General features: G+C 46.3%; 1 protein-coding gene and 1 non-coding gene across 2 annotated transcripts in view; one reads left to right on the top strand and one right to left on the bottom strand.

The window, feature by feature from the left end:
- Positions 1–1406: 1406 nt before the first annotated feature.
- LOC122451740 (atherin-like) overlaps positions 1407–13163 on the bottom strand; it is a 147396-nt gene continuing 135639 nt past the window's right edge. Inside the window, exons 4-6 of the mRNA XM_043484653.1 lie at positions 3906–4059; positions 3155–3265; positions 1407–1546 (exon numbers count right to left, since the gene is read on the bottom strand). Of these exons, the coding sequence (XP_043340588.1) occupies positions 3255–3265; positions 3906–4059 (165 nt within the window). The 3' untranslated portion in view covers positions 1407–1546; positions 3155–3254. The remainder of the gene's footprint in view (positions 1547–3154; positions 3266–3905; positions 4060–13163) is intronic.
- LOC122452628 lies at positions 12141–12244 on the top strand. Its single transcript, XR_006272788.1, has one exon. It is a non-coding gene; the product is annotated as a U6 spliceosomal RNA (small nuclear RNA).

The following is a 13163-nucleotide window of genomic DNA, read 5'->3' as shown; positions in this document are numbered from 1 at the left end:
AACCAGAAGATAGTGTTACTCAGTCGTGTCTGACTCTGACCCCATGGACTGTAGCCTCACCAGGCTCCTCTGTCCATGGAATTCTCCAGGCAAAAATACTGGAGTGGGTTGCCGTTTCCTTCTCCAAGTAGAAGATACATACACCATATTGAGATTCATCACAAGGAATTGGCTCCTATGATTGTGGGGCATGACAGAGTCCATAGGCTGGCCAGGCAGAAGAGAGCATGATCAGAAAAGAACTCCTCGGGTTCAGGTGAAAATCCTCTCTTGTGTAAGCCCTGCTTTAAGAACTTTCACCTGATTCAGGCCCACCCAGATCATCCAAGAAAATTCCTTGTTCAGAGTCCACAGTGAGTGGTTTGAATTACATCTGCAGAATGGCTTCGCAGTAATACCTAGATTAATATTTGAGCAGCAGGACTCCTATCTTATCACAGAGCCATCACCCCTTGTGAGCTTGGCAACCACACACAAGTGTCTGAAGCCATCCTTCATCTCCAGATAACAAGACCCTATTTCACCTAATGTGGTCCAGCCCTCCTGTGTACAGCCAAAACCACTGACCAATCCCAGCTTTGCCTGACTGGTTCCCATCTGAAAACTGATTCTACAAGGAAGTGATTGAACTGGGCCTGACAGTCTGACTGGACTGTTTGTTCATCCAAACTTAGATTGTTAAATTTGGTTGCATGTCAACATTTCCTACGCTTAGTCGCTCAGTCGTGCCTGACTCTGTCTTTGAGTTGAAGCCTGCCAGGCTCCTCTGTCCATGGAATTTCCCAGGCAAGAATATTGGAGTGGGTTGCCATTTCCTCCTCCAGGGGCTCTTCCTGACCTAGCAATTGAACCTGCATCACCTGTGTCTTCTGCATTTCAGGAGCCATCAGGAAAGCCCAACATTTCCTGATCAGCAATTAAAGGCATTTGTCACTAAGGTTAAAGGACAGATAGGAGCCCTTTCAGATCTATTCCACCCAGAAGGAAGGCTCCTGGGGTCTCACTGGCCCGGGGGATGCTGAGCCCCTGGGGACGATTGACAGCTTTTCACCCAGCAGAAACAAAGCATGTTGCTGACATGGATGGGCAGAAATAAGCCAGGAAGAAATACAAACCATCAGTCTTTTCCTGGGCATTCTATCTGAAGCAGGACAAGCAATGCTGATTCTAAGTTTCCAAGTGTTTTTGAAGTAAACATCTCTGGTAGCACTTGTTAGTAGTCTCTGGACTTGTGTTATATATGTTTCCTCTTTTAATGTTAACCTCATAATACAAACATTGGCTTTTCACCTGTGATTGTCTTCCAACTTCAGATTCCTGCAACAAAACTCAACTGAAAATTTGAAGCAGTGTAATTTGCAAACTTTTTTTGGCCATACCTTAGAGTCTCCCTAGGTTTCCCTGGTAGGTCAGCTGGTAAAGAATCTGCTTGCAATGCAGGAGGCCCCAGCTCACTTCCCACGTGTCTTCCTGGTGGCTTCCCTGGTGCATTCAACTGAGTGCAATGGGGGAAACTTGGGTTCGATCCCTGGGTTGGGAAGATCCCCTGCAGAAGGGAAAGGTTACCCACTCCAGTACTCTGACCTGGAGAATTCCATGGACTATAACCTTAACCCTAACCCTAACCTCTTCCAACAACACAAGAGAAGACTACACATGGACATCACCAGATGGTCAATACTGAAATCAGATTGATTATATTCTTTGCAGCCAAAGATAGAGAAGCTCTATACAGTCAGCAAAAACAAGATCGGGAGCTGACTGTGGCTGAGATCATGAACTCAACGGACATGAGTTTGAGTTAACTCCGGGAGTTGGTGATGGACAGGGAAGCCTGGCATGCTGCAGTCCATGGGGTCACAAAGAGTCAGACACAACCGAGCGACTGAACTGAACTGAATTGATACAGCAAAGAGTCAGACACGACTGAGAGACTTTTCACTCACTAGAGTCTCCTCAGAAGCTTTTAAAGTTTTGACCATACCCTGCATCATGTGGGAATCTTAGTTCGCAGACCAGAGATCAAGCCCGCACCCCCTGCACTGGAAGGCAGAATCTTAATCACTGGGAGGGAAGTATCCCCTCTGCCTCCCAGACCAAGTAAATCAGAACCTCAGAGCAGAAACCAGAGGCTCAGTGGTAAAAAGTTTCCCAGCTGACTCCAGTATGCAGCTCTGAGCCTGGTAATGCTCTGTGCCTCTGGCACTGGTAATTTTATTTTAATGAATGCAGCTGAGACTGGAAGATGGCAGCTGAAGGCAGTCAACACAGGTCACAGAACTGCAAGCTGAGCCATTTGCAGGGAGGACGCCTGGACAGGAGCCTGCTTCTTGACTAAGAATTCCGAGTTGAGTCAGCTCTCTACACGGTTTGGCACCAGGGGCAGCTTTCATGGAAGACAGTTTTTCCATGGCCTGGCGCTGGGACTGGGGGATGATGGCTCAGGCTAACCAGTGTTGGGGAACAGTAAATGAAGGTTCACCAGCTCAACTCTTGCTGTGGAGCCTGGTTCCTAATAGGTCCATGGACCAGTATTGATCTGTCTTGAGGGTTGGAGACCCCTGCCATAAATGGTCACATACAGAGTAGGTACTATAAATGGTCACAGGGTTGGGGGAATGAATTGGGAGACTGGGATAGCCATATCCAGTACTGATAATGTACATAAAAGAGCTAGCTAGTTAGAAACTACAGAGTAACTCAGGGAACTCTTCTCTGGGCTCACTGGTGACCTAAATGGGATGAAAATCCAAGAAAGAGGGAACATATGTATACATATAGCTGATTCCTTTTGCTGTGCTGTAGAAACTAACACAAGTTTATAAAGCAGCTTTCCTGATGGCTCAGCTGGTTAAGAACCCACCCACTAGGGCAGGAGACCTGAGAGACTCATGTTCCATCCCTGGGTCAGAAAGATCCCCTGGAGGAGGGCATGGCAACCCACTCCAGTATTCTTGCCTGGAGAACCACATGGACAGAAGAGCCCGGCAGGCTATAGTCCATGGGGTCGGAGAGTCGGACAAGACTGAAGCAACTTAGCACGCACGCACACATACTCCAATAAAAATTAATTTTAAAAAAAGAAATTGTCACGTCAACTTAGGCTCCCACCCAGAATAGAATGAATTAGACCATCAAGTGCTGATACACTTACCTAGGAAGAGGTACATGGGGAAAGCCTGGCATGCTGCAGTCCATGAACAACAAAGGAAGAGGTCCGGGGCGTAGGGAAAGAGGATGGAGCTCTTGAGAGCTTAGAAAGCACCTGTGGCCGTGAGTGAACAAAAAGGGAACAGTTTTAGTAGAACATTCATAGCAACCCTAGAGAAGTATGGGGACCCACTGAGCCAAATTCACTGAGGTATATTTACCTTCAGTCACAGGTACCTGTTGTTTTACTGTGGTTGTTTTTTAAGTATTTATTTGCTGCTCTGGGTCTTTGTTGTGGCATGTAGGATCTAGTTCCCTAACCAGGAATGAAACCAGGGCCCCCTGCATTGGGAGTGTGGAGTCTTAGCCACTGGACACCAGGGAAGTCCACACATACCTGTTTTAAGTGTACAGTCTGATGTGTTTTTAAAAATGCACCTAGTAACTAGCATTACTACCACACCAGACCATTTCCAACACCCTAAGAGTTCTTTGAGCCCCTTCCCAATTAACTCCCACCCCGAAAAGCAGACAACCTAGTGTTTTTCTTTTAATTCAAATTAGTTGTCAAAAATCTAAAACACAGATTTCTTGTAAAAATTCCAATTTCTGGGTTCTAATGAATTGACATTAGACGTTAAAACTTGCCAACACTGGGCCCACATTCCTAGAAGGCAGCAGTTGGCCATCTTCCTTTTTTTTTTTACTTCACTGTGCAGCATGTGGGATTTTAGTTTCTTGCCCAGGGATCAAACCTGTGTCCCCTGCAGTGGAAGGCTGGAGTCTTAACTGTCGGACCGCCACGGAAGTCCCCGGCCATTGTCTCCTGAAGGCAGCTGCTTTTGAATCTGCCACTCCGGGTCCACGGTTTCTTCTGCAGGCTGACATCTTCCCAATGCCGTTCCTTTCCTGTAAAAATCCTCTGTCCCCAGGGGCTCCGGGAGTTTAGGTCCTCCAGGGCTCCTCTGCTGTTGACAAGCAACCTCCCGGTGCCTTCAGGTAGCAACGACTCCCCAGACACAACCTTGAACTCGTCAGCTCACAAAGACCCATAAATGGGGCAGGCAGGGTACCACTTTATCCGATTCTGCTTGTCAGCTCTTAAGGGGGAGGCCAGCCTGGCCAGTGGCGTCCCCCCTCCCCTTCTTCCTGCCTATCTCGCTGCAAAGTGTGAGGGCTGGTAATCAGGGCTGCCATCCATGGGGACCAGGAATGATTGCAGACTCATTTGCATATGTGACCTAAGACAGTAATTAAACCCAGGCACCCCAGGGGTGAGGAATAAGCACATTAATTCAGGAGCAATTAAAACCCTCCAACATCACTGTCACACAGACGCCACTTCTGAGACTGGATCCAACTGATGACAGTCACCTTCCAGCTCCCTCTTTTGGCCGCCAGACGGCCGCCCTGACTGCACATTCTTTTTTTTTTTCCTGACTGCACATTCTTGAGGGGAGCAGGCTCCCCAGACTCTCTGTCCTTCTATAGGATCCCTGATGCTCTTATGGACAAGTTACTGTGATAAATAATGCCTCATCTTTTGTGTGTGTGTGGCAAACGATACATAGCAAAATTTAGCATTTTAACCACTGTCAAGTGTACAATTCAGGGGCATTAAGTACATGCAAAGCTTGCATCGCTTAAGTCACTTCAGTCGTGTCTGACTCTTTGGGACCCCATGGACCTAGTCCACCAGGCTATTCTGTGCATGGGATTCTCCAGGCAATAATACTGGAGTGGGTTGTCATTTCCTACTCCAGGGGATCTTCCCCAGGGATCGAACCTGGGTCTCCTGCATTGCAGGCAGATTCTTTACCATCTGAGCCACCATGGAAGTGAAGTGAAGTGAAATCGCTCAGTTGTGTCCAACTCTTTGCGGCCCTATGGACTGTAGGCCACCAGGCTCCTCCGTCCATGGGGTTTCCCAGGCAAGAATACTGGAGTGGGTTGCCATTTCCTTCTCCAGGGGATCTTCCTGACCCAGGGATCGAACCCAGGTCTCCTGCATTGCAGGCAGACTCTTTAACATCTGAGCCACCAGGGAAGAAGGGACTCATATAATAGTCATCTTTTTTTTTTTTTTTTAAGATAATGATCTTTTAAAATAATTTTTAACATTTTTATTTATTTTTGGCTGAGTTGGGTCTTGGTTGAGTTGCAACATGTGGGCTTTTTCTAGCTGTGGCGAGAGGGGGTTACTCTCTGGTTGTGGTGCATGGGCTTCTCATTGTCATGGCTCCTCTTGTTATGGAGCACAGGCTCAATAGTTGTCACACATCGGCTTAGTTACCCTGAGTCATGTAGGATCTTTCCAGACCAGGGATCGAACTCGTGTCCCCTGCATTGGCAGGCAGATTCTTAATGACTAGAACATCAGGGAAGTCCCTGATGTAACGTTTTGAAGGTTTATACATGTTGAAGCCTGTGTCAATACTTCCTTCCTTTTTGTGGCTGAATAATATTCCATTTTATAGATATACCACATATCCATTACTTTGCTAATAGACATTTGGGTGGTTTCTACATTTTGACATTGTGAATAATGCTTCCATGGACCTGGATGTACAGGTAACTGTTTCAGTCCCTGTTTTCAATTCTTTGGGGGTATGGATGGATACCTAGCAGTAGAATTGCTGGGTTGCATTGTAATTCTATGTTTAACTTTTTGGGGAACTACTAAACCATTTTCCACAGCAGTTGTGCCATTTTACGTTCCTACCAGTAATGTATGAAGATTCCAATTTCTGCACAATGTTATCAACACTTACTTCCCTTTTTAAAAAAAAAAAATTTTTTTTTAATTATGGCCATTCCAGTAGGTGAGAAGTGGTATCTAATTGAGGTTTTGATTTGCATTTCCCTAGTATCTAATGATGTTGAACATCTTTTCACGTGCTTTTTGGCCATTTGTTTATCCTCTTTCCAAGGCACTTGGCTGGTTTTCAATTGAGTTGCCTTGTTGCTGAGCCCTAGATTTCTTTACATTTTCTGAATTCTATCAGATATATGATTTGCAAATATTTTCTCCCATCCTGTAGGGTTTTGTTGTTTTTTTGGGGCGGGGGGTGCGGTTTCCTACTTTCTTGTAGTGTCCTTTGATGTACAAAAGTTTCTAAGTTTGATGAAGTACAATTTATTTTTTTCTTTTGTTGCTTGTGTTTTTGGTATCATGTTTAAGATACCATTGTCAAATCCAAGGTTATGAAGATTTGTCCCCGTGTTTTCTCCTAAGAGTTTTATGGCCTTCGCTCTTACTTAGGTTTCTAATCCATTTTCAGTTAATTTTTATATATGGCATGAGCTAAGTGTCCGATTTCATTCTTTTGCATGTGGATATCCAGTTTTCCCAAAGCCATTTGTTGAAGAGACTGTCTTTTCTGCATTGACTAGTCTTGGCACTCTTGTTGAAAATCAACTCACTATATATACAAGCTTACTTCTGGTTTCTCTATTCTATAGGTCTGTATGTCTATCCTTATGCCACTGCCACTGTTTCAATTACTTTAGCTTTCTAAGACATGACCTAGCCTTTGTTTTTGTTTTTGGGTTCCTCGTGTGATTATGTGGGATCCTAGTTCCCTCACCAGGGATTGAACCTGAGCTCCATGTGTCGGAAGTGCAGAGTCGTAACCACTGGACCACCAGGGAAGTCCCATGACCCAGCCCTTTACATTCACCGTTTCATTTACTCCCCACCAAACACTATGAAGTAGGCACTATAATCATTCTTAGAGGCCTAAAATGTTAGGTGTCTTACCCTAAGTCACAAAGTTGGTGGGTTGAAAGTTGCCCTTTGCAAGGTGACATTGCAAGTGCTCCCAGGTTGACACACATACAAAAGGTATGAATTCTCATATCTTTACCTTAAAAACAACCTCCATAGCTAAGTGATGTCTTACCAGGCCTTTGGCCACTAGGATCCCAAACCAGGATCTTCCAGGAGGAAGAAAGTGATCTCGAGAAGCTCTCATCAAGGTGAGGACAAGGAGGTACTTCCTCCCAAAGGCCACAGACTCCTCCTGGAGATGGCTGTTTACAAACTCCCTTTGCCCAAAGAGCTGAAACTGCCCTCTTTGCACCCCAGCTAAGCTTGACCTTAAAAGAAGGAGACTGAGGATTTCTCCAGTGATCCAGTGGTTACGACTCTCCATTCCCAGTTCAGGGAGTGCAGGTACAAACCCTGGTCAGGAAACTAAGATCCTGCATGCTATTTAACCAAGACCAGAAAAACAAAAATTAAAAAAATGAAAGAGACCCTGAAGCTGTTTGGGTTTGCCTGTCTCTGGCCATACTGCTGGGCAGGTCTTTCAAGGAAGTTTCCCTCTGGCCTGCTCAACAGTCTGGGTATGTCTGCTTGTTCGTGAGTTCCCTGTATGTCAGGACACTGGGGCTATGACTCTTTGAGAAACAGTTCAAGCTGAGAGGGGTGCTGCCATCTCCCCTTAAATGCACACGTACACACATACCTGCCCCCGATGACCCTCTATCCCCCTACTGTGCTGAATTTTCTTCAAAGCCAAAAACATCACTCAAAATGTTCAGCATCTGCTTTTTGGTCTTCCTTCAATAGGATGTAAATTCCACAAGGATTTACTTTGCAGGGACTTAGTTTTGCTCACTGCAGTGTGTCTGGAGCCAAGAATGGAGCCTGACAGACCAGAGGCCTCAGGCATAAACAAGTGTGTTGACCAGACACTTGGTCCACATTAGCCACATCCCGGGCCATGCATGAGGTATGCAGCCATCTCTGTAGGGAGAAGTCAAGCTCAGAAATTTGGGTGAGTGCTGAAGATGAAAAAGAAAGGAAGACATTTTTTTTTTTAAAATTTTGGCCACAGTGTACAGCAGATGGGATCACAGTTCCCTGACCAGGGATCAAACCTGTGCCCCTTGCAGTGGAAGTGCAGAGTCTTAGCCACTGGACCACTAGGGAAAACCCAAGATTTTTTTTTTAATTGCAGAGATTAAAAAAAAAATAGTGGTTGATGTCCAAGAGTATGACCTTGGAAGGAATCAGCTAAAGGAGAGGGCAAACCTGGAGAATAGAGTCCATCAGATCTTCAGATGTTTTCTTTTTTTTTTCTCTTCAGATGTTTTAAAAAGGTGGGATCATGAAGAAGGTAGCCCTTTGGACCTGAGTGTTCCCAAGTTTCCGGATCCTGTAGGCCAGGGCCTCCCTGAGCTGTAAGACAAGAAATGTCAGCCTGGGCTGCTGGGCCCCTCGAGAAACAATGATGTTTTCCAGGTTCATCCATGTGGTGGCTTGTAAATATTTCACTTGTTTTTACATTTCATTGTATGGATATGCCACCAGTGCTTGATCAAAGGTTTCAAAGGTTTACACCTATGTTTCTTTCTAAGAGTTTAATAGTTTTAACTCTTGTATTTATGTCTTTGACCCATCTGAATTAATTTTTGTGTAAGGTATTATACGTGGATTTCAGGGACTTGCGGGTGGCTCAGATGGTAAGGAATCTGCCTGCACTGTGGGAGACCCGGATTCCATCCCTGGGTTGGGAAGACCCCTGGTGAGTCCTCAATGGACGGACATTTGAGTGTCCAAGAAGTGGAAACACACTTTTTGCCTGTTGTAAATAATGCTGCCGTGTACATTTGTGCATAGGTTTTTGTGTGGACATAACTTTTTTAAGCAGAGTTCAGGAATTCTTTTTTTTTTTTTTTTTTGGCTGTGCTGGGTCTTCATTCTGCACAAGGGCTTTCTCTAGTTACAGTGAGTGGAGGCTCCTCTCTAGTTGCAGCGCACAGGTTTCTCATTGTGGTAGCTTCTCTCTGGGCTCTAGGGCACGCAGGCTTCAGTAGCTGTGATGCACGGGGCTCAGTTCCTTCGAGGCATGTGGAATCATCCTAGACCAGTGATCGAAACCATCTCCCTTGCATTGGCAGGTGGACTCTTAACCACTGGACCACCAGGGAACTCCTGGACATGTTTTCCTTCTCTTGGTTATATACCTAGGAATGAAATTGCTGGGTCATATGTTTACTCTGTGTTTAACTTTTTGAGGAACCACGGAAGTATTTTCAACAGCGGCTGCACCATTTTACATTCCCACCAACACTGGGAACATAACACTGGGGATTTTCCACGTCTTCATCAACATTGATTTTCTGGTTTTTTGAACAGTGTTATCTTATTGAAGTTCTGATTTCATTTCCTTAACAGTTAATGATGTTGAACATCTTTTCAGTGTGCTAATTAGCAATTTGTATATCTTCTTGGAGAAATGTCTATTCAAATCATTCAGCCCATTTAAGAAATATTTTATTTTTAAATATTTATTTGTCTGTGTGGGATCTTTAGTTGCAGCATGCAAACTCTTAGTTGTGGCATGTGGGATCTAGTTCCGTGACCAGGGATTGAACCTGAGCCCTCTGCACTGAGACCTTGGAGTCTCAGCCACTGGACCACCAGGGAAGTCCTGGCTCATTTCTAAGTTGGTTTACATCTTTTTGTTACTGAGTTGTAAAAATTCTTTATATATTCTGGATGCTATCAGATCTATGATTTGCAAATATATTCCCCATTCTGTAGCTTGCTTTTTACTTTCTTGATAGTGTCTTTTGATACACAAAGGTTTTAATTTGGGTGAAGTCAAATGTATTTATTTTTTTCTTTTCGTGCTTGCGCTTTTGGTGTCCTATTTAAAAGGCAGTTGTCGAATCTCAGGTCTTGAAGATTTACACCCATGTTTCTTTCTAAGAGTTTAACAGTTTTGGCTCTTATATTTCTATCTTGGATCCATTTGAGTTGATTTTTGTATAAGCTGTGGCATGTGGATATCCACTTGTCCTAACACCTTTGGTTGAAAAGATGTTATTTTCACCTAAGTCATAACAACTGTCAACAGATCACTTCAAAACTGTCAGAAATGTGGTGTTTTTAGAGAATGTTTTCAGATGTCATGGCCACCCAGCACACTGCCTCACCCCTGGCTGTGCTTCTTGTTATCTTTAAATAAATAAATATATATATATATATATATATATATATATATATATATGTATATATATAAACCCTTAGGGTACGGTCAGGGCTGTCAAAACTGCTGCCTTAGCTGAGCTCAAATCTAGCTAGGATTGGGAAAACAAAATTCCCGTGTCAGTGTGGAAACTTCAATCTGTCTGCTGCTGTGGAAGGAGGACCCAGATGTGTAATACCAGGGGCCACAGGGGTGGAAAGGACCCCAAGCCCTCCCCCAGCTTTCAGCACCCCTGGCATGAGAGCAAGGTGACCCTCCATCCATCATCCTAGGATGAAAGTCAGGGCTAGGGTAGGGTGAGGCAAGAGAGGACTGCAGGGCAAAAAATGTAATGAGACTCGATCCTGCTCTCTCATCCTGTCTGCTCCAGGGGCAGAAGGTAAGCTAGTAGTTCCAGTAGTCAGATACCGATGTGAGAGTTGGACCATAAAGAAGGCTGAGCACCAAAAATTTGATGCTTTCAAACTGTGGTGCTTGAGAAGACTCTTGAAAGTCCCTTGGACTGCAAGGAGATCAAAGCAGTCAATCCTAAAGGAAATCAACCCTGAGTATTCATTGGAAGGACTGATGCTGAAGCTGAAGCTCCAATACTTTGGCCACCTGATGTAAAGAGCTGACTCATTGGAAAAGACCCTGATGCTGGGAACGATTGAGAGAAGGAGGAGAAGGGGGCAACAGAGGATGAGCTGGTTGGATGGCATCACTGACTCAACAGACACGAATTTGAGCAAACTCCGGGAGACAGTGGAGGACAGAGGAGCCTGGCGTGCTGCAGTCCACGGGGTCACGAAGAGTTGGATAGGACTTAGCGGCTGAATAGCAGTCTGGGCTCCTGGGGGTGGGCTAGGGCTGCTTTTAGCCACCAGGGGGCACTGCGGGAGCTGCCCTGTGCCCCTTCGCCTCTCCGCTTGATCCTGCCTGCTGGGCCCATCCCACTGGCTCTAACCAGCTGGCCAGCCTCCCAGCTCTCCACTCCAGCCCCAGTTGACTCTACTCTGTGGCTGACTCAGGGGCCCGTGGTCGGGGCCAAGGTGGTCCAGAGCTCTGGGCAAAGCTTGGTGAGTGGAGCCGTCACTGGGTGAAGGGAAATTCCCAGACAGCAGGTCCCTTCTGCTCTCCCCTTGTTGCACAGATGCTGTGTTGAGGCCACTCCAGAGGCTGCCAGAGAGGCCACCGCAGCACCATGGGGACACGGCCCCAGGGACCTTGTCCTGGCTTGCTTTGCTCTCTGAACTTTTCAGGACGCACGTCCCTCCCTTCAATTTCATTAATGTTGAGGGCTTTTGTTCAGTCTTTCCAGGGACAAAGGAAACAAGAAGGAAACAGGCAGAGAGACATGCCTCCTGCTTTGCTGTGCTTCCCCTAAAACCAAACTCTGGGGTCAAGCCGTGGGCCTTGGCTCTCCTGCCCCAGCCTCCCGGGGCCTCAGTCTAGCATGGCCGTGTTGGGCACCACCGGAAAAATAGCACAGGAGCGCCGGGGTGGCTCTTTCTGGGCGATGCCGGCAGGCAGGCTGGAAAGGAGCAGGGCCCAGGTGGCTGCATGGGGAGGATGAGTCCAGGAACACCTGCCCCCGAGGAAACCACCGGCCCCTGGACGCCTCTGTGCTCAGACAGCCGCTCGAGCTGGGAATTTCCCACACCCCGAGTGACAGCACCTGTTTCCAGGGGCACTCTGGGGTCAGGTTTCTGGCCTTGAAGTCTGCTCTGCCCTTCTCTCTGTTTCTCTCTGATTTCATTCAGGGAGAATCAGCAGTGACTTGAGAGGCAGGGAGGCCTGGTCTGGGGAGGGACAGTCTGGGGTTGGGTGGGGTGGGGAGGCAGTGATATCCTTCGGTCTCTCCCTTCTGGCATCACACTCACATCTTCCCCCAGCTTTTCCAGAATGTTGGTCCCACCTTATCTGCCAACATCAGAGGCCACCAGCCTCCAGACAAAAGGTGCTGAAGTACTTGACAGAAAGAGCCTGTGGCATCAAAAGATTTTTGTAGCACTCGCTTTGGCAGCACAAACACTAAAATTGGAATGACACAAAGATTAGCATGACCCCTGCACGAAGATGACACCCAAACTGGTGAAGTGTTCCACATTTGGGAGGTCATTTGTAAAGATGTAGATGGACCTAGAATCTGTCATACAGAGTGAAGTAAGTCAGAAAAAGTAGTACTGTGTATTAAAGCATGGATATGCAATCCAGAAAACTGGTACAGATGAACCTATTCCCAGGGTAGGAATAGAGATTCGGATGTACAGAACGGACATGTAGACACAGTAGGTGAAGGAGAGGGTGGGATGAATTGGGAGATTAGGATTGACATATATACACCCATGTGTAAAATAAATAGCTGGTGTGAACCTGCTACAAAGCACAGGAAGCTCAACTCGGTGCTCTGTGATGACCTAGATGGGTGCGATGGAGACCATAGAGGGTTAGACGTATATATATATTTTTGTATATACACATATAGCTGGGCTTCCCAGGTGGCACAGTGGTAAAGAATCCACCTACCAATGCAGGAGACTCAAGAGACTTGAGTCCAATCCCTGGGTCCTGGAGAAGGAAATGACAACCCACTCAAGTATTCTTGCCTGGAAAATCCCGTGGACAGAGAAGCCTAGCAGGCTCCAGGGTGTCGCAAAGAGTCAGACATGACTGAACGGCTAAGCACACACACACATACATAGAGCTGATTCACTTCACTGTACAGCAGAAACTAACACAACTCTGCAAAGCAATTATACCCCAATAAAAAATATATAGCTGGACTTGCCTGGTAGTCCAGTGGTTAAGAATCTGCCTGACAGTGCAGGGGACATGGGTCTGATGCCACATGCCACAGGGCAACTAAGCCTGTGTGCCACAACTACTGAGCCAGAGCTCTAGAGCCTGTGGGCAGTAACTTCTGAAGCCCAGGTGCTCTAGGGCCCATGGTCTGCAACAAGAGAAGCCACCACAATGGTGCTTGGGCTCAAGTACCACAGCTAGAGAGTAGCCCCCATTCATTACAACTAG

This window comes from Cervus canadensis, chromosome 13, assembly GCF_019320065.1.
Source record: "Cervus canadensis isolate Bull #8, Minnesota chromosome 13, ASM1932006v1, whole genome shotgun sequence".
NCBI classification, from domain to species: Eukaryota; Metazoa; Chordata; class Mammalia; order Artiodactyla; family Cervidae; genus Cervus; species Cervus canadensis.
The sequence above is the reverse complement of the archived record's forward strand: the minus strand, read 5'-3'. Positions and strand labels throughout refer to the sequence as shown.